The 21,592-nt window shown below is 35.6% G+C and overlaps 1 protein-coding gene across 4 annotated transcripts in view; it reads right to left on the bottom strand.

The window, feature by feature from the left end:
• Nucleotides 1-19,296, bottom strand: part of LOC127962954 (GRIP1-associated protein 1) — a 39,151-nt gene extending 19,855 nt beyond the window's left edge. For 2 of the 4 annotated variants that reach the window (XR_008154703.1, XR_008154704.1), the window contains exons 1-22: nt 19,044-19,296; nt 18,197-18,263; nt 16,822-16,883; nt 15,724-15,750; nt 15,481-15,588; nt 14,993-15,149; nt 14,750-14,886; nt 13,669-13,717; nt 13,388-13,458; nt 12,907-12,954; nt 12,788-12,819; nt 10,441-10,488; nt 9,280-9,379; nt 8,924-9,001; nt 5,608-5,700; nt 4,382-4,516; nt 4,188-4,283; nt 3,253-3,465; nt 2,985-3,098; nt 2,493-2,570; nt 1,420-1,515; nt 80-136 (exon numbers count right to left, since the gene is read on the bottom strand). Coding sequence is in view for 2 of the 4 variants with exons in the window: in XM_052562572.1 (XP_052418532.1) it covers nt 80-136; nt 1,420-1,515; nt 2,493-2,570; nt 2,985-3,098; nt 3,253-3,465; nt 4,188-4,283; nt 4,382-4,516; nt 5,608-5,700; nt 8,924-9,001; nt 9,280-9,379; nt 10,441-10,488; nt 12,788-12,819; nt 12,907-12,954; nt 13,388-13,458; nt 13,669-13,717; nt 14,750-14,886; nt 14,993-15,149; nt 15,481-15,588; nt 15,724-15,750; nt 16,822-16,883; nt 18,197-18,263; nt 19,044-19,085 (1,908 nt within the window). In the remaining 2 variants the exon portion in view is untranslated. The remainder of the gene's footprint in view (nt 1-79; nt 137-1,419; nt 1,516-2,492; nt 2,571-2,984; nt 3,099-3,252; nt 3,466-4,187; nt 4,284-4,381; nt 4,517-5,607; nt 5,701-8,923; nt 9,002-9,279; nt 9,380-10,440; nt 10,489-12,787; nt 12,820-12,906; nt 12,955-13,387; nt 13,459-13,668; nt 13,718-14,749; nt 14,887-14,992; nt 15,150-15,480; nt 15,589-15,723; nt 15,751-16,821; nt 16,884-18,196; nt 18,264-19,043) is intronic. The other 2 variants (XM_052562572.1, XM_052562573.1) reach the window with 2 other exon arrangements.
• Between the last annotated feature and the right edge of the window lie 2,296 nt (nt 19,297-21,592).

The raw sequence follows: 21,592 nt of genomic DNA, 5'->3' as shown, positions 1-21,592 counted from the left end.
CTTTTAATTCACTTTCTGGGAAATGGAGAGAGGGAAAGCCCTGACTCATCTCTTTCTCCTGGCTGGCTTGCCTACTTACCGCTGAACTACCTTTTTTCTCCAGGATTCTCTGTCCATCCACTGTATCTTTATTCTCCTGAAATACACACACAAAGGTCATTAGAGTTCATCGAATCCATCTTTATTTTAAAAACTATTGTTATTATATTCAAATAACTTTTCAGTTTAGTTTGAAATGTTTCAGTTACAGTTGAGTCTCTTTCATTATTACATATTTTAGATAATACAAACAATGTCTGAAGAACTGTAGAAAGCTAAAAAGTGCATTTCATTTTATTTACAGTGGAACTTCTATTGCAGAAATAATGTTTTGCAAATAATGTTTTATGCTATTATTATGGTTAATATTTATCATTTACAAACATTTAAATTAGGACTATCAAATCAATTAATCACACCAAAAAGGTTGGTTTAAATTATATGCATGTGTACACTATGTATAAATACACACACACATACATGTACATATTTAAGAAATATTTATATGTACTGTATGTATATAAACGGCAACTTTATTCTGGATGCGATTAATCAAAATTCATTGATTTGACAGCCCTAATTTAATTATGAATATACACTACAGCTAACAAGTGTAGGTTCAATAAGATATTTTAATGTTTTTTAAGTAAGTCTTACATGCTCAAGTTGCATTTATTAGATTTTAAAAAAATCATTGAAAACAGCCATATTGCAAAATGTTTTTACAATTCAAATGAACGATTTCCATTTTAATATATTATAAATGTAATTTATTCCAGTGGTGGAAAGCTGGATTTTACATCATTACTCCAGTCAGTGTCACATGGTCCTTCAGAAATGTTTTTAATATGCCGATTTAATACTCATTCAATACGCATTTCTTATTACTGAAAATAGATGCACTTCTTAAAAATTATTTGGAAACTGATACATTTTTTAAAGATTATTTGATGAATACATAGCTCAAATTAACAGCATTTATTTGAAATACAAAAATCTGTGCAGTGTATAATGTAGGTTATGATGCGTTAAAAATAAATTGAGTATTAATATCCAATAAAAATCATGACACAAGTAACATCAGAACAAAGTAAGTCCAAACAAACTATCCTTACAATATTCAGATCAGACAAGGAAACCCCAATTTTGGCACCAGATGCTCACACAAAGAACAACCTCATCCTACTGTTGAGTCATGCATCGTTCTTGAATCACATTTGAAATTATTGGTGTGCTCCAGCAATCACACCCCCATAATATCCTCCATCTGAGTTGTGCCTTATTTAGCATCTTAAAAACACATGGTTCTCATCACACTGAAGAACAAACGCTCCACCAGAGCTACTAGGAGAGCACATAGAATCCACTCTGTTCTCACACCTGTTTGAGTTTGCTGATTGTGTTGTTGAGTTCTTCTCTTTCTTTCTGCATCTCCGTCACTTGCTGTTTGACTGCCTCCACCTCTGCAGCTTTAGCCTAAGAAACGGCGAGAGGATTCATTCAAGTGATTCTGTAGCTCAAGTGGTAGAGCATTGCGTTAGCAAGCGCAAGGTTGGGGGTTTGAATCCCAGGGAACACATGTTAGAAGAAATGCAATGTAAGTTGCTTTGAATAAAAGTGTCTGCTAAGTGCATAAATGTAATTTAATTTTAATTTAAATATACTGTGGATGGGTTCTGAATTTACTTCTTTAGTACATAGATTTGTCAGAATTGAAACATAGGATATAATATTACTGGTTAATATATTAACTATGAAGTCGACCCTTTTTTCCAGCCATTCTGTTTCCTTAAACTAAAACTAAAATATATATAAAAAGTTTCAGCCTGAACAAAACAATTCCGTTTGGTTATGTCAGCACAAAAGAAAAGTTCTAAGTTCTGTTCTCAAAATCTTCCATCAAAACAACTTCCTCTGCTTCTGAAAAAAAACTTTTGTTTTGTGCTGACATAACCAAGACTGTGCAGGCATTTTAAAAATAATATTAAACGGTAATATCATATCCAACTTTTGATGATCTAGGTGGATAAAATCATGTCAGGCCAGAGATGGACTGGCCATGTGGCTCAGGTCAGCAGAATCATAAATGAATCATCTACTGAAACCAAAGTAATTCTATGAGATTTAACCTTGGGTTTCCAGGACCTTATTGAGAAATTCTTTACTTTTAAGCACCTATGGATGGTAAACATATTTCATGCATTTCATATTGTCATTTAAGCTCATTATGTAAAATTCTATGTCAAGCAATCATCCATCAACTCAATGAGACGTGACAGAATTCTGATGTGTTACTTAGACTTGAATATGTATGAAGACACCAATGTGTTGTTTAGACAAGATCTGCTAAATATAGCTTTACCGCTCATTACTTCATCTTCTTTAGCTGACTGTACTCTGTTAAGTGCTGTCAAACACCAAATGTGTTTTTATGATCACATCCAAAAGTTTACCTCCAGCTGGAGTGTGTTAGCTTTCTGTAACCGCTGGATCTCTTCTGACTGCTCCAGTTTGTTCTTTTCTAGGGTCTCCTGCTCAAACCACAAACAAATCACATCAATCTCAAGTATAAATCACCCAGACATCCGAGAGCGTTATTTTAAAGTATTTTATAGTTCAAAATAAGCTAGAAATGCTCTTATATTGGAGTTTCAAAGACTATTACTTTCAAGTTTGAAATTTGTATTTTACTTTTAGATTTAAAACTTTAAAGTTGCAGACTATAAACTGTCCAATGATGAAAAGAATGCATTTTGACAGGATTTACATTAACGGCTCAATTTCTAACAACACATCCACTATATATACTCTTTGCCATTTGGCACTGTGTAGACTGTAACACAGTAATGACAAAAACAACACTGACATCATGTGGTCAGAATGATACTGATGTGGCCAGATGTAAACAACTAAAGACAGTTTCCATGGCTGTAAACACACAGCACCTCTGCTTCCTTGAGTCTGCGCTCAAACCAGCCCTTCGTCCCCTCCATAGACTGAACCTGAGCTTTCAACTCCTCCACATATGGCTGAAGACCCTGTAGCTCTTTGGTACGAGCCTGACAAAGAAGAAACACAACTGTGAGGAGAAATTTAGCAGATGGGTTTTCTCCAAAGTACACTTTGTACAGACACAATTCACCTGGAGAAACCTGAGGTTAAGTGCTTTGCTGAATGTTCACGTCTCAACCTACAATGCACAAAGGTTCTTACTCTCTCATCTCGTAGCTGGGAGCGGATCTCCTCTTCTGTGCGGTTCTTCTCCTCGTGGAGGCCACGGAGCTCCTTCTCATAGCGGGCCCTGATGCTCAGCACTTCCTTCTCATGCTGCAAGCGCACGTCGCTGAGCTCCTCTTTGTGCCGTGACTTCTCCTGCGCCATCTCAATGGCCAGTTCATCCAGCATGACCTTACGCTTATCCGCAGTCTGAAAGAGCAGGTGTTTAGACCGATCTCATTATCGCAATTTATTATTTTATATTGCAAAGAACATTAGAGACAAGCTTGCCTTTAAGCCCGTTGTCTTGCCTAAAGCTTTGTCGGTCAAGTTGCACCCCAAAATCTTTTTTTCATTTTATTATATTTTTTGAAGAATTAGTTAATTTTCCCCAAACAGGCATTACTATAAAAAAAAAAACACCAACATTTCTTTAAACTAAAAAAATGTTATGTCATGGTTCTATTTTTGTGCTGAATTTGATATGGATTTAAAAAGTGTGTTATATCAGAATAGTCTACATTACTACAGCATGTTTAATTCAAAAGGTCAGGGACGAAAATGATCACGTAAAACTGTAAAAACTGGTTTTGGTGCAAAAATCATAGATTCTAGAAAAAAAAAGAAAAAAAAAAAATATATATATATATAAATAAAAAATGTAAAAAAAAATTAAAATGGGAATATTCCAGAGCTCGTTTGTGGCTAAATCCGATTGCAGCTTTTACATTAATAAAGTCATTATGATGGTTAAAAGATCAGAGCATTAACTGATAGAAGAACGAGTAGTGAATTGACTCACTAAAGAAGCTTAAATAAAGATTGAGATAGTGAGTGCAGCAAACGTCAAAATACTTTCACCTTCTGCAGTGGGAACTGACTGAATTGTAAAAAAATGAGAAGGTAAAAAGAAGAATTGTGCGTGTCGTCACCTTTCTGGCCTCCTCTAACTCCAGCTGTAGCTTGTCCTTTTCCAGACCCAGTTCAGTGAGCTGCTCCAGAAGTCGACTGTTCGCTCGGTTCGACTCCTGATCAACAGTAGTCAAATGACTTTTATGAAGGCTCTGAATACACATGCATTGAAATGCATTGAATTTGGTTTTAAAGTTAACAGGTGCCAAAATACCTGTAGCTGTGAGTTGAGATCATCTTTCTGCGCCAGGAAGCTCTCCTGATCTGTGCGTCTCTGCTGAAGCTCTGCATTTAATGCCAGATTTTGCTCTCTCAGCAAATTCTGTTCCTGAGTCTTTACTGTTTGGATCTGTAAAAAACACACACAGAGTTCGACATATATACCCCTGGACATTATTTAAGTCTTATTCAGTCTGAATTCAGTACAGAAGTGAGAAAATGCCAACAGAAGACAAAGTAATAAGTGTACCCATGAGTGCTTTCAAGCTAAATATAAACTTTCATGCATAATGCAATACACATATTTAATGTATGAATGGGTGAACATACATATGCGCATGCAAAAAGAAATAAGGCTAAACAAAAACACATATAGACAAATACAGTATATTATTAATAGAAACTTTTTTTAAACTGCAGCCTTCGAGTGTTCTTGGACTTTGGTCTCATATTTTATACACGTTGTCAATTTAATTATTTACACCTATTTAAATATTAATATTTAGGTATTGCTAACAAAAGATAACGGGTTCGATTCCCAGGGAGTGCATGTACTAATGTAAATATATAACTTAAATTCATTGTAAGTCATTCTGAAATAAATAAGCATCATTATTTTGGCTTGTGAGCAATAAATTAAATATGCAATTTTGAGCTTTAGTTTTAAGTTATCATACAGAAACTTGCATTAAAGACACTAATCACACTGCGATTAGAAATTCATACAAAACAAGATTTTAAAACAAAACAAGGTAACACTTTATTTCAAGGTGCATTATTGTAATAACAATAAATTATGCATATTACTTCCAAGTAACACCAAACCCTAATCCTAACAATATATTAAGTACATGTTAATTAATATTACTGCATCCATAAATGTATAATTACACTGTAACAACTACACCTTAAAAAAACCCAAAACCATGCAACTTTCTGAAAATCCATGAATTTATTTTTAGATACGGACGATTCTTCTGAGAAGAGAGTAAAAGAAAATATGGCATCAAACAAACTGTTGTGAATTGGGAGTGATTTGTTCATTTCTTCAGTTTTAAGTAAATAAATAAAGTCAATAAAGTTTATAAAAGTGACATTAGTATGCGTGTATGAATGGTTCAAAAGAGCATGTGTGTTAGAACAGGCACTGTCACTGAATGAAGATGATGATGCAGGAACTGGGGTTGATGAAGGTCGTGATACTGTATCATGGTCCGGTACCTGTTCTAGGGCTGCTAGATTTGTCCTGAGAGCATCGTTCTCACTCAGCATGCCCTCCACCTGCTCCTGACTGATCGCGCTCTGACACGCTACCTGCAGCTCCACCCAAACACAACACCAGCCCACAAGACCCAGAGAGAAAGAACGACAAGATAGCAGAAAGTAACACCAAACCAAGGAACAAAAGAATCAAGTAAAATGAGAGGAAGAAGATATTAATCAAAAAGAAAAAGAAATGAATGAATTAAAAGAATAAAATATTACAAATATGAAAATGGGACAAAAACATGAAAAATATATATATTTTTTTTATAAAAATGTAATCAATGAAAAGGGAAAATTACAAACATTTTGAGGGGAAAAAATACAGAAGAAAACAAAATGGAAACAAAAATAGCAAAAGAACAACAAAAAGATGAAAAAAAGAATGAAAGAAAATAAAAAAAGCAAATGAAGCAAAAAAAAGATTAATAAAAAAAATTCAAAATATAAATATTTTCGAAAAAAAAATTTTAAATACAGATGACAGAAACAAAAAAGCAAAAAGAATACATGGACGGGAACATGTACAGAGAAGGAATGTGAGATATGATTGATGAATGAAGACATGTCCAGTGGCAGTGTGGGGTTGTAGGGGAAGTGTTGGAGAAGATGAACACAAGAAGAATAAAGCCAGAGGGAAAATCAGAGCAAGAGATGATTAAGAAAGAACGCCCAAAACAAGTGAAAAGAAGAGAGAAGAAAACATGCCAAGTTAGAAAATCCACATCAAACAGAGGAGACCCAGTCAAGCAGTTCTGAATGGAAAAACTTCTTCATCCTTATCTGCTTACTGCTTAATTAAGATTTGTGACCTCACCAAGGAAGTGAAAGACATTTATGGTGGCAGGACCTGCAGTAGGGCTGAGGGCAGTATAAGAGCCCTTCCCTCAGGGTCCCCAGCGGAGTGCGTGTGCCCTTAAGCCACCTGCACTGAGCCCCACTAATCCTTAATTACTGAGCTGATCCTGAGCACCATCATCCATAAACGCTCAATTAAACAGGCTGCTCTCTGGGTAATTATAAACTTCACAAACTTCTCCTTAAACACAAAGAGTTTGCAATCAGCAGAAGACTGGTGTGTCTTCTGGTTCATATTAAAGGGATAATTCAGCAACAAATTAATTTTCAGTCACTGTTTACTCATCCTTATGTTGCTCCAAACCTATTTGACTCACTTAAACAAACTTTCTTAAAATGTGCCATGTGTAATATTTACAATGATCTATTTACAGAAATTATATATATATATATATATATTCTTACAAATAAAACACTGACACAATGATGCACAAGTACATTAAGTAAGACTTTAGATGTTCTGTGTCATTTACACCAAACACAAATGTTGCTTGTTGCTATGTGTTTGCAGCCCTAATATTACTTATTTTTTATATATTTTATTTTTTCTATTTTTCAGTTTTATTTATAAAATTGTATTTATTTTATATAAATATTAATTTAAGTTTACATTTATGTTCCAACAAACTTGAAAACTAAAACTTTAAGTCTTCTGAATTCATAGTTAATCTTTTTAATTCATATTTATTAACAATTTTGGCAAATGATGCTATGAATGCTAACTTATTGGAATATTCAAATACAGTGCACTGCAGGTTTACAGTAAAGTAGTTTGTCTTTAAAGCAACTAACATACAAAAATATACATAATTATATTAATGTCTATAATAATAATTATCATATAATTTTTTATCTAATGATAAATATATGATTTAAACCCTTTTTAAAAATGTCCATTAATATATTTTCAGTAAAAAAGTGGTTCACTATCGATTAAAACTAGAAATTCTCTAAAAATGTGTTTACGACTCAAGAAATACTTACATAAAATCACAGATTGGTTTAGTTTGATATTACTTGACAAGACTTAAAATTGAAGGATCCTTACATCCTCACGTGTAAATTGTGTGTGTGTTGTGTTTTTATTTTCACATTTTTATTTTTTATATCATTAGTCATTCACATGGTTTTAATAATTATTCGATTTTATTTTCATATCATGAGTATTTTTTTTATTGTTTATTGATTGGTTTCCATATTTCATATTTCTTATTAATTTGTCCTTATTTATGTATTCTCATTGTTGTTCAATATCTGTTTTGTCTGTATGAATAGATATATAAGAGAGAATGTTTATGGAAACCCAAGGTTTATGGAATGTTGCTTTGAAGCAGTTTTGGTTTAACAGTACATGTTGAATTTGCGCTGGTCAGACAAAGTTGAACACTGAGACATACGCAACTAAGATTGGTTACTTTTTTACCATCATCTCTTCATCTCCTGTTTGTGCTCTTCTCAACTTCTTGACTGACAGAAGACTGTTAAACACTCATTTAGGGTATTTTTGGATACCAGACAACTGATATTTTCTGACAGGATCTGGCGTCCGGGGCTGGATCCTAATTATTATCTGGTGTGGGGACCCGATCTAACAGAATATAGTATGACAGTCCTATGAAACAGTTTTATGTTGCAGTTTTGTTATTTTTGGAGCTCAAATACATCTGTCCTCATTCACTTTCATTGTACTGAGAAAAAACACCAAGGACAAACTTCTCCTGTTGAGTTTCACAAAAGAAAGAAAGTCATACATGTTTGGAATACAGTGATGGTGAGTAAATGAGAACAGAGTTTTCCTCTCTGGTTGAACTGAAAAACTTACCTTAAGACCAAAAAAAAAACAGCATTTTACAACAACACTGAAAATGATAACAGCTAAATAATCACAAAACCGCATCCTGCAATTAAAAAAAAAAAAGATTTTGTAAATGGAACAATAAAAATGTAATTGTGTTCCACGCCGATAACAACACCCACATGAGCCTTTTACGGTTTATTTAATTGAATCTGTAGGACCTATTATCAATTAAATCTTACTCAATTTATGAGGATTAATTGCTGGGTTCCTTTCATTTATAAACCTGTTAGTAAACAGCGAACCAGCAGATGCGGAAATTGCAGATTCATTCTCTGGAGATGCACTAACGACCATCTGTGATGGAATAAACATTAAAAGAAATGCTAAATGAACATTTTAACCAACTATTCATCTTCTGTATTCTTCCTATTGGTGCCTGTGGCAATGTCTGGAATGGAACATAACCTGCAGTATGTATTGTATACCGCACTGTATATTATGCAGTATGCAATATTAAAACATATTAAACGTGGTTGCATGACCACACTACACTAATTTGCTTAATTTAGTGACTGGTGTCAAGAATATTTCAAATTTTTAACCAATCTTGTGCAATACCTGATCTTTGAGCGCATGGATGGCCATCTCGTGCTCTTTCTGTTTACTCTGCAACTGCTCCTTCAGTTCAGCGACGTTCTGAAATCACACACAGGCAGGAAGATTCAATGCATTTTTAGTATGACAGTGATGGATGCAGCAGTGTGTCCACGGTCCATTAATCTCTGCAGATGTGCCTCAGTGCCAGAGTCTGATCCTGAAGGGCAACGACTGCTGTCTTTAGCCCACTCCCAAGGGTTTGCAAATGTTTATCATCATACTCCCTTAGTGGCCATCCATCGATCGCCCTGCGAGATGTGCAACAAATGGGCTTCAATATTAGGGGATTTGGCAGGGTGGGCCTGAGCGGATCTCACCTGGTTAGCGGCCATTAAATCGGTCTGCACTTTCTGCATACGAAGGTTTATGGATTTGAGCTCCTCCTCTTTCCTCTGTTGGATCTCATCAATTTTAGTCCTGTGGAAACAAACGCATCGTATGCTATGAGGGGTTTGATGTGACTAATGTACGGTAGAGTCCATTTCCAGGCATCACGAGATGAATATTGAAATAAAACGGCAAATTCAGCAGAAAAAACATTACGGGGGAGTGTAAATGACATCATGGGAACACATGTAATATAGAGATGGAGGTGGGTTCCAGAAGTAAAATGGCATTAGAAACTTCACAGAAAAATAAGACTGTGAGTAAAAAATAGTTCACCCAAAAATTTAAATTGGCCAAATACATCCTCAGGTTATCGCAGATGTAGACGAGTTTCTTCATCTGAACATATTTGAAGAAATTTAGCATTATTCACTTGCTCACTAATGGATCCTCTGCAGTGAATGGGTGCCGTAAGAATTGTATTTTGGCAAGAAATGGTCATTTAAAGTTAAAACACATTAATGATGGATTTGTTCCTTACAAACAATCAGCTTTTCACTTTACGAGATGGTCTAGAGTTGTGTGGATTACATATGGACTACTGTGATGTTTTAAACAGCTGTTTGGACTCCATTCACTCCAGAAGATCCACTGGTGAACAAGTGATGGAATCCTACATTTCTCCTAATATGTTCTAATGAAGAAACAAATTCATATTCATCTCGTATGATCTAAGGTTGAGCGCGAGAGTGGACTACTCCTTTAACAGATAGAAACATGTATGATCCGTTCTGAGACTGCAGAAAGAGTTGGATTTACATTTATTATTTTGCAAATGCTTGATCCAAAGCTGCTCAGTTTAAAACCAAGAAGGATTTTAGCCATTTGTCACTAAAACTTGCAACATTCAGAGGTATCATACGCTCCGCAATTTAGTGCCCCAAAGACAGAAGTACACCACTCACAGTCCTGATTCAAAATCCACCAATCTGGTTTATAGGCAAGTAGATTGCTAAAAAATTGCTATTCATCTTCAGGTGCAAGCCTTCAAACTCTTCATTGAGAAAATAAATGGTACATACATTTCAAGAACCCCAGGCTGCTTGAGCTTTATCATAAAGTAACTGCTCTGCTGGGTTAGTCTTTCTCACCTGCTGTCATTGTAAAGTGCTTCCTTCTCAACCTGTAGCTGCTGGAAGCTGTAAGAGAAGCATAAAGAGACTTGAATCCTCACTGGCCCTAAAAAAAAAAACCATACAGCAGTGATAAATAACAGGCAGCATCTCCTGATCAGGGAAAACAGGCCCGTGTTGACCAGAGGGATGCGGATCGGAGGCAGTCTGTGCTGATACAGCAGTCTACAGTGAGTGCCAGCACAACAAGTTCACGTTCAGACTCATTACACTGACACGGAGACTGTCTCTAAGCCACAGCTGAGTTACCACGATACCTAGAAGGGAACACTGAGGGGTGATGTAATCACACAGAGAGATTCTGATTCGCTGAGAGCCACTGTGCAGAGAAAGAGGACTCAAGTTAAATGGAGGACTGAAAGGCATTTATCTTGTGCTTGAGGAGGTCATTTGTTCAAATGTAACATCGTCCATTAATACTTTCTTTAACTTTCATTTTGCCATATCTCAGCAGGTTTCGCATGAAATCACTCCATCACTGTCTTCCTCGATTAATCACCGCAAACTGTAGTCTTGCACAGGTGTAAAGGTGCACTCAGTTATTTCCCATGAAGCTGTATTATAATAAAGTGTAAGATGATGCACACTCACATGGCTGAGTTTGCTGTGAATAGCACATTTCTGCCACAGCTTGTGTTTTGCTGTGCTCATGTCACTAGATCATGTCGACTGTCACGTCGGCCATCACAACATACACAGCATAAACCAAAAAAAAAAAAAAACTTGAGTGTGTCTTTAAGAAATTAAAAGTACTATAGAAAAGTCAGGTGAAAATCATTAACAAATATTTTGACAACTAAAAATAGACGTGTGTGTCTCTGAATTGATAAAGTGAATTTTGGGTCATAAAGAAAAGTTGCTCACAATTTTTTTTAAAGATACAATTCTCTTATTAACAAACCATTGACTACAACTTTTGTGTCAAAGTCCTAATTTGCTTCTTATTAACAGTTAGCAAGGTAGTTGTTAAATTTAGGTATTGGTTAGGATTAGGGATGTAGAATACGGTCATATGGTTTATAAGTACCAATAAACAGCTAATATGTTAACAATAACTAGTTAACAGTGAGAACTGGTCCCTATAATAAAGTGTTACTGAAAAGTTTCATACTGCGTTGGGTGAGAAGTATATGCTCTTCAACTGGACAGTTCACAAATAAATGAAACACCCTGGTGCTGTTCTAATGCCTTGGACCGTCTTTCTTATTTTTCAGACCATGAAAGGATAAATGCAAAAAAGTCAGTGAACAGCTACTCCTCAAAGCCATAGAATGATCCCATTCGATTCGCTCATTCAAGTCCTCTGAGGGCTAATGATACTGGTGAACAAAGAAATCGAACTGAACCTTAAATTATTATTTAGAGAAAGTCTTGGCCTTGACCATTGGTCTTTCTGTGCAAGACTGTACGTTCATGAAACTGTATTAATGCAGAAGTTTATTTCAGCAAAAGCCCACCAGAGCATCATTTCAGGAAATCAAGGTTAATCAAAATGTAACGCACAGCTCCTAGGAAATTATGCAGATACTTTCTTCTCTGAGGTGAATATCTCATTAGTGTCCTGGATTTTTTGAGCTCACAGTTGAGATACAGAGTAGTATTTTTGCTAAATAATAGCCTAATTTAAATCAAAAATAGAACAGCCTTATCTTATGCCTCCAAAACACTTGGAAAATATGGCATAGGTCAACTGAGACCACTGCGTGATACTTTCTTTTTCTGCTTGAAGTTGGTCGCTATTCATTGCGATTCAGTGGATGTAAGCAAGCAGGATGAGTTTTTTAATTCTCATTTTGTGGTCTAAAAAATAAATAAGGTCATTAGAACTAGTGGTGGACCAGTATTTGACATTTTTGCCAATATCGGTATTGGCCAATACATTTTCCTGCTTGGACGATGTGTTCGAATCGGGACATTTATTTTGACGGCGCGATAGACTTTTATTTTGACAACGCTGAGAGCAGCAGTGCTGGAGCACACAGTGCTAACATTCTCCCTCTGGTTTACCATTGTCATTAACAGTTCTGTCTAATACAGATAGAAGTCTGTTTAATAATCAGATAAAATGGTTAAAGAAATTAATGTACACAAAAGTATTATAACGACTGATTTTATATTATTACTAATAGAAAGGCAAAAATTATAATACTTTCTCGTCAGCATCAAGCAAATACACATTTATATCATTTAAACAAATCTTTGAATGACTAATGATCATTTAATTTCATAAACTTAAGTTAACTTAACCTATAATATGAAAGAGCTTGATAAAAATAATTAAGATAAAAGCATAAAAGCAACTTACCTCTCTTGTTTTTTCTTCAACTTATCGCATAACTAAAAAAAGAAAAAATTTTAAAACATGGCATTACCACTGGCGTTTTTATCATTGAGCACACATGCTGAAACACACGGGACACTTACTTTAGTATTTTCTTCTTGTAGTTTTGTGATTTCTGTCTGCTTGGACATCTGAAAAAGAAAACAAACAATAAGAAAAGTATTTTGTATGGAGGTTCAAAAATGTATAAACATTAAAATAAAAAATATATACAGTTTGGTCTTTGAAAAGTGAACCAGTCAGAATCAAACAAAAATATAAATCAACTGAAAATACAATATTTAATGTAGCAATTGAAAATACAAAAATGACAAAAAAAAATTGTTTAAATAAGTTACTTTTAATAAGCAAATTATATATCAACCGTAGAAAAATTAACAAATATTTAGACCTGCAAAATGCCAGTTTAATCATAGATATGAAAGTATTCTCTGGAGCAAGGTGAGCATGAAGGCATCCAAAATTAGCACACAGGGTAAAAATACACACTCATCAGCAAAATGAATCCTAGCATTTGTCCTTTTGTCTGTTTCCTGCTGTCCTGGGTAAAACTGATGTTTTTACCTCTAGTGTCTGGAGTTGTTCCCTCAGTAAGCATTTCTCCTCCATTTCCGTTTGAAGCTTTAATGCCACCTCTGAAACCCAGCGTTAACAGATATTAATGCACACGACCTCGAAAATACTGAGTTTGAGAAGTGCTCAACCGATGCTCAGTCAAAGTCAAACCATTGTGCTGCTATTTGAAGATCCAGAACAAAACCCTCTCTGGTTCTACGCTGTTAACTCTTCAGCCAGTTTGATAAGGTCAAAACTTTAAAAGGAAGTTGTCAGAAAGATGTACTCACCGCTCAGTTCATTATCTCGCTGTTCCGGTTTGACGCTTTGCACTTCGGCCTTCAGACAAAAAAAAAACACGAATAAAAAACGGTTTGGTTTGGTTTGTACAAAGTGGCTTTATATATAAACCCCCAGTAAATACAGAAATTAGTGGATGTTGAAAGGAAAGCAATTTATGAAAGCTGACTATGTATATAGACACAAATCGACCCCATTTACAGCTTTAATGAATGTTCCTGGACTTCTTGTGAATGATTCAGAAGTTATTCTAAAGCTTTCTTAATGTTTTATTAGACTTTCTCATTAACAAGTATCCTGCTGATTTAAGGCAAGTACATAAGGCTTGGAAATAATATTAACCACTAACATCATAACCTACTTTTTTTTTTTTTTTTTTTATCATCCAATCAGGATGATTATTTCCCGCTGGATATTCTGTTTCAATTTCACGAAATTGCACATATTATGGTATTGGGAATGTAAAAAAAAAAAAACTATATAAAGACTAACCGATTAGCTACAGCCCTCATTTTAACAAATTTGGTAATGCTAATGAATGGGGTGTGGTAGTCAAACACTAGACTCAGTTCACTGTCCTTATATTCCCTTTACTGGGCTGATCTCACAGAAAAAGCTGATGGTGGTGTCTCTGCTGTGTCTGGCCACAGTTCATCCAGCAGCTGTGACCCCTGCATTAAACATGACCTCTGAGAACTGCAGCAAACTCCTCCAGATCAAGAGTGTGCCACTGCATAGCTGAATAATTGATTTACTCTGAAACTCTACTGTTAGGATACTCTGTCTGAGTAAACGATCTTGTTTACTTGTATTTTTAGAAAGTCGCTTAGGAATATCCAACTGTTCACCAAACTTAACACATACACCAGGAGATGCATAACAGTCACACTCAACTGCAGTATAGATGGCTTCATCGATTGTCATCTGAGAGTGCTGGTATTCCTGCACATGGTGTAATTGTTATACCAGCTGAAGCTGCAGTCATTTCTTTACATTGGTTTTTCACTCTGAGCCTCCACTGTACGATACAGCAACCCAACCCTGGTGAGACTGAAACCCATTATCGGTTACCTGATCAATCTGATCATTTCCTGAGGCTGAAGGGTCATCACTGTAAAAGCTGGCATCTGACTTGACACCATTAGTGCCGGCTGATCCATCGATGAGAGCTGCTTTTCCATCATTAACATCTGCACATTCTTGAAGAGCTGTGTAGATGCACAGAGAACACTATAGTCAAGCTCACTTCTGAATTCTTAGACTAAGGTTTGTGAGGAAAAACAGATAAGGACTATATGTATAAGCTTCTCTTACCTCTTAATTTCTTCTGCAGGGCGGAGTTTTCAGCCTGTAGACGGAGGAGTTCAGCATCCACTGGACCAGAGGCGGGGCTAGAGGCGGGTCCTTCCAGCCCTTGACCCTCCCTCAGTCTCCGATTCTCTAATTCTAATTGCTCGATCTGGGAACATAACTAAAACATAGGGCAAAAGATCAGAAAACGTAAAAAAAAAAAATTAAAAACTCATTTGATTTTGGTGTGACAAAATATAATGGAAACAAAGGTATACTGTCCTTCTGCTCAACAAAAATGACATCAAGCAACTTTTGTTCTAGTGCTTACAGTACGGTTTTTTTTTTAATTAATGTGTTTATTCAGGAAGAACAAATGAAATTGCTAAAGTGACATGAAATACATTTATATTCTCATACTTCTTTGATCTCTAATATACTTGTGCATGAAGTGGCTGGGTCACATGCTCATGGTCATGACAGGGGTTAAATATTGTGTGTGTGCTCAGCACCTTGGACAGCTCTTGCATGAGGGTGCTGTTCTGCAGTCTGAAGTCATCTTCCTGACTGTGTAACTTGCCCTGAAGCATTTTATTCTCACTGAGTAAGGCATCTACCTCCTGGAAACGAGAGAATAATACAGCATGGTTACAAGACAGAGATTTTTCCCATACCACTCAGTATATCATATTACATATGTATTAATAGTTACATTTAGAAAAAAAAACAAACACTAATATATGGAGATATCTCACCTGTGCTTTCTTGCTCTTGTTCAAGGCCTGAGGATGAAAATGAAAAAGAAAACATTATCTAAACTAAATTGTTAACTAAAATATTATCAATCATAAAATACCACCAACCAGATTTGATTTCTTCATCAGAACAGATTTGGCATAATTTAGTATTATTTCACTTGCTCACAAATTAATCCTCTGCAGTGAATGGGTGCCGTCAGAACGAGAGTCCAAACAGCTGCTAAAAACATCACAATAATCCACAAGTAATCTCCAGTCCGCTTCCCCCAGCAAAAAAGTCCAAACCCCTATAGTCCTCTCATGAAAATCCAAGGAGATGTTGGTTTAGAAATGTCTTGGACTGCTCTTGCTTGTAAATGGTGCTTGATCTGTACATTTTTCTCTCCTGATTCAGACATTTTCGCCAGAGAAAGCAATATTATGGATAAAGGATTCATATATTAGCAGCAGTTTTAAGTTACAAACATCTTTACGATGGATTTGTTTCTTACAAACACAGAGCTTTTCTCTTCTTGCGACATTAATTGATTATTTTTGTATTTTATCAGCTGTTTTGGACTGTCATTCTGACGGGACCCATTTACTGCAGAGGATCCACTGAGGAATAACTAATGTAATGAAAAATCTCTCCAAATCTGTTCTAATGAGCAAACAAGCTCATCTATATCTTAGATGGCCTGAGGTGAGTACTTCTTTTTTTTTTTTTTATTGCTTTAAAGATGAACTGTGCAAAATGGTTCAACCGAACAGAACTATTTTTTTAGCAAACTTCGTCACAGGGCCAATTCGTGCAGACTTCTGAGTGGTTTGGCAATGCTGAGTCATAAACAATGTATTACATTGTCTTACAACATGACCAGTGCAAGACTAGTGACTTTGTGTTGCAATGCATGCAAACCGTCTAGTTTACTGTAGGAAAGTAAGAAAAAGAAACATTAGGAGAAAAAAAGGAACAGACAGAACAGTCAATTACACCCAGCCCCTTAAAGCAGAAGGCAGGAGAACAGCACACAAAGCAAATTCAGAAGGCCAGCAGTAAAGCTTGACCTCTATCTCAAGGCAATGACCTGCTGAAAAACCAAGGAAAGCCACTACCTTCTGCGCTTTGACATATTCTTTCTCCAGGTTCGAGGTCTTCTGACGGACACTGTTCAGTTCTGTATCACAGAATAAAGTTACAGAATAACTAAAAACAAAACACTAAACTCACTTTATGCAATGATACACAAATACATGGATTTGTGATCTTTGACAAACAGCTGCACAAGCTGAAATGTTTTATGCATTTTGTTAAAATGTCTGAATTCATATACAGATGTATCAAAAAAATCCCTGTTGCTTGAGCACCTTTTCCTACCCAATTCAACTTTGAATTTAAAATGCTTTGATACAGCACTCTGTGAACAGCGTCCCCTTTAAGTAAAGATTTTCTGTGACTTACCCTCTTTGTGGAGGGTGTCAATGATTGTCTTCTGGACCATTGCCAAATTAGCAGTCTTCCCCATTATTATGGTTTCAAAGAACAAGTGATACCCATAATTTAAACTGTAGGGATTGACATTTAATGAAACTCAAATGTAAATATTCTAATATTTTAAGATACTGGATTTTCGACTTTCATGAGCTGTGGGCTCTAATCATCGAAATGAAAACTTATGAAATGTTTTACGTTACATGTAATAAATGTAGATTATATGAAAGTTTAACTGAAATAATTAAAAAAAAAAGAATCTTTTTTTTTAGATGCACCTGTATCTAAAGGCTAAAATATTTAATTTGAAGAATTTTCTCAAGTTGATATGTAAATAACTGAACAACACATTTGCATGTTCATGGTACACTTATCACATGGTCACATGACATGCATTTAAATAAATATTTTAAATGTTTATATATTAATAATGCAATACAATCTGTGTTTTAAAATAATGCATTCATTTTAATTTTACACAGGATTGGGGTTTATAAGCAAACATGAACTCACTGATGTATTCTAAGCTTCTGTAAATATTTTGTCTCATATATTAGGTCACATTTTCACACTAAGTTCAATATTTATAAGTTCATACATTTTGACTTAATGCCCAATGATGTTTGAACTAGACCAAGTTCTGAGTTACACACAACTGGTGCAACCGGCCCCAGGCTTTTGACTGACAGAATTAGAACATCTATCTTTATATGTCTTCCCCCAATGCGCATTCAATTATTAAAATAAAAAAAATAGTACATTTCATTGTGCTCTCGGTTACCAACAGGAGAGCTACCCTCACAACTTTTAGAAAGAATCTACAGAATTCAACAGATTCTATATCAAAATGAAGCAGAGAAAATGTAAGGTTCAGTGGAATAGGTGCGATAAAACATCTGATTTTTAATAACAATAAAATTACAGTCTTGTGTTAATGATGCAAACAAACTGGCCAGTGTTTTGAATAAGTAAAGATGTAGGTTTGCATTCTTCACTCACCTGCAGTATTTTTCCGCAGCTCATCAGAGAGTTGGTAGTTCTGTGTTCTCAGCTCCAAGAGCTGAGCCTGATGAAATACATTAAAATATCAATTAATATAGCAAAACATACTATTTGAGGTAACAAGATCTTTAATATACATATAATCGATTACTGTAAAAAAAAAGAAATAATGACCATAAAGACAACAAATCATCACACAGTCTCTTATATTATGAATCATGTTAAAACGGTGTTTTACAATGTATTCAGAGTTTATTTACGTAATGGAAACATTTAATTAAATAGACTGGTTGCTATGAAACAGAGTAAGTTAGATGATTCTGGAGTTGTAAACAAGGTGATGCTGAAGCAAAATAACAGCAATAAGCATTTTAATAGCCTAGCATTCACACGAAATACGCCTAAAGAACTAAATGTATAACGTACAAACCCTTTTATTGTGTAGAAAAGCAATAATATCAGCCGTTTGGTGTGCTAACGGTTAGTAATTACAGGTTAGCGTGCTAACAGGCTAACTAAACACATCTTTAGTATGCGTCACAAACTCGCCAAATAGCGATTATATTCCATGTCATTTCAACAAAAGGTCATTTTATTAACGTAACTTTTACACACATTAATGGAAAACATCGTAATTGTCCACTGAAATAATTTTCGGCCTTATAACAATTAGCTTGCAGGCTAACGGGTACAGCTAACAGAGTCCCAATCTGCCCAGATGGACATCAGCTTCAGCTATAAAATAAACACATTTGCACATATTCTCACCCGAAATTACTTTTATCATATGTGCAGACAGCTTATATCTGATGTCAAATCCAAGCGCAAATAAAGAGATTTGTACCTGCATACGGTGGAACTCCTCTTCTGACAGTGCTTGCGCCATCTTCACTAACAGCAAAACACTGCTGGACAGAATACCAACTCCCTCTATCTGCTATAATTGTGTTTTCTGTCAACCTTGTATTAGGAAATTAACTGCCATCCTGATAAAATGAAGAAGGTTAAATCTGCGGCTTTCTGATGTCCCCCAAATGCTTTAGCTTGTTGAAAGAAACCCCACTATGTGTAATACCCATGTCTACACCTGTCCTGTAGATGGCGCACTAACACAATATATTCACTACTGTAGTTGTTGTGGCACATGACATGGGCTGTGGCTCAAAAATCTGAGCTGACTACCTAGCTATGCTAATTTGTTAAAAATTAGTTAAGGACACATAACGAGCATTCACTGAGATGAGTGCATTTTATGCTGTTTTGTCACCACAGACAATCTACAGTGACAAACCATCCATATCACGTGTATGTATTAAAAGCAATAGCAGTTTTTTTAGTGTTCTTATGTGACCTAGTTATATTATCTAAAAATATCTTAAATCCCAAACAACTTCTTAACATTTTGTGTGACAGATGAACCATGGCTGTGACTGAAAAGGAAGTGGAAAAGCATAAATGACTGCTTACTGTTGTAGGAACAGATAAAAGGAACACATGATACTCTGATAAAGTCAATGAACTTTATTGTATCTGCAGAATAAACATCAGTAACTCTGGAAACATCACAGTATCACATGAGTTAGCCATTTACCAGTCAGTAATTCTGTAATTTGATTTAAAAAGGCATGAAAATTCATGCTGTTTGTGAACATCTTTTTTTTTAATTGCTGTTAAATATCTTAGCAAAACAAGCAACAAAAATGACTTTATATATATATATATATATATATATATATATATATATATATATATATATATATATATATATATATATATATATATATATTTCTATTACAAATAAATGCTTTCAACACACGAAAAAGCAAATTATCAATTTCAATATTGATAATAAGAAATGTTTCTCAAGCAGCAAATCAGCATGGGATGGGTAGGGTGTATTGGTTTTTTCAGGTGGGTTATATGGCAAAACTCAGATACACATTACAAATACACATACTACACAAATAAAAATAAACAGTGTTATATTTTCAGGTACAATAGTATTTAGCAGGAGCATTCAAAAAAATTAATGAACAAATAAAAATAAAACACAATATACATTGATCCTATTAAAGCAACTGTTTTAAAGTTTTTCAGTCGAACATTGAGTGATTTCTCTCTTTCTGTTTGGTGTATTATTAACATTAAAGGAATAAGTCACCCCCCCCCCCCCCCCAAAAAAAAAGTTTAGTGTTTTGTTTTTTATAGCTTCACTCAAAAGTTATTTTAAAGCTGAATGAGTTTTCTTCTTCTGCTAAACATAAACTCTATTTTGAAGAAGGTGGAAAATCTAACAGTTGCTGGTTCACAGTGACTTCCAGAGTATTTTCCCCCCTACTATCAAAGTTAATGTGGACCAGCAACTGTTTGGTTATCCAGATAAACTTTTCCTTTTATTGAAGTGGCAGAATGTTCAGTACTGTCCCTTTAAGACCTGCGCGCATCTAATAAACAGACATGCATCTGTTTTTTACAGTCTATACATTAACCTTGTGCGTTTGACAGTATTAACACAAAACATAACTTAGTTCAGTATTCAGGCACAGTTTGAAGGGTTTTTCGTTTTGTGCGCACGCTTTGAGTGTTATATTATTTACAAATTACAATAAGGGGCGGATCTACAGGGGTGGCATAGGGTGTCAAATGCCACTCTAAAAGAAAGCTTCCCCTTCCTGTTGGCAGCAACGAATTAAAGGTTATGGCCAATTTGAAAATTTACCAGCGCGAATCTTTCGTGATTCGTGATCCTGCTCCGAACTCCCGAACTGATTCAAATGATTTGCGATCCCCAAACTGACTCAAATGATTCGTGAACCCGCTTTGAACTCCCGATCTAACTCAAATGATTCGCGAACCCGCTACGAACTCCCGAACTGACTCAAATGATTCGCGATCCCGCGCTCTGAACTCCCGAACTGATTCAAATGATTCGCGATCCCCATAACTGACTCAAATGATTCGCGAACCCGCTACGAACTCCCGAACTGATTCAAATGATTCGAGATCCCCAAACTGACTGATTTGCGATCCCGCTCCGAACTCCCGAACTGACTCAAATGATTCGCGATCCCCATAACTTACTCAAATGATTCGCGATCCCGCTACGAACTCCCGAATTAATTCAAATGATTCGCGATCTCCAAACTGACTCATGATTCGCGATCCCGCTCAGAACTCCCGAACTGACTTAAATTATTCCTGAACCCGCTCCGAACTCTGACATATATTCAGATATAAATGTAATTTAAAAAATAAATCCCTCTGTCACCTACAGCAGCAGCAGCGCGCCAGCGTCGCATCAGACACGATTCTGGTCTGTAAAGACACAGAAAACGCGAAGCAGCCGCCACGCAGCTCACAGGCAGCAGAACCACCACGCTCAAGCCACGCAGC

The sequence above is a fragment of the Carassius gibelio genome, chromosome B8 (assembly GCF_023724105.1).
Source record: "Carassius gibelio isolate Cgi1373 ecotype wild population from Czech Republic chromosome B8, carGib1.2-hapl.c, whole genome shotgun sequence".
In the NCBI taxonomy this organism is placed as follows: domain Eukaryota; kingdom Metazoa; phylum Chordata; class Actinopteri; order Cypriniformes; family Cyprinidae; genus Carassius; species Carassius gibelio.
The sequence above is the reverse complement of the archived record's forward strand: the minus strand, read 5'-3'. Positions and strand labels throughout refer to the sequence as shown.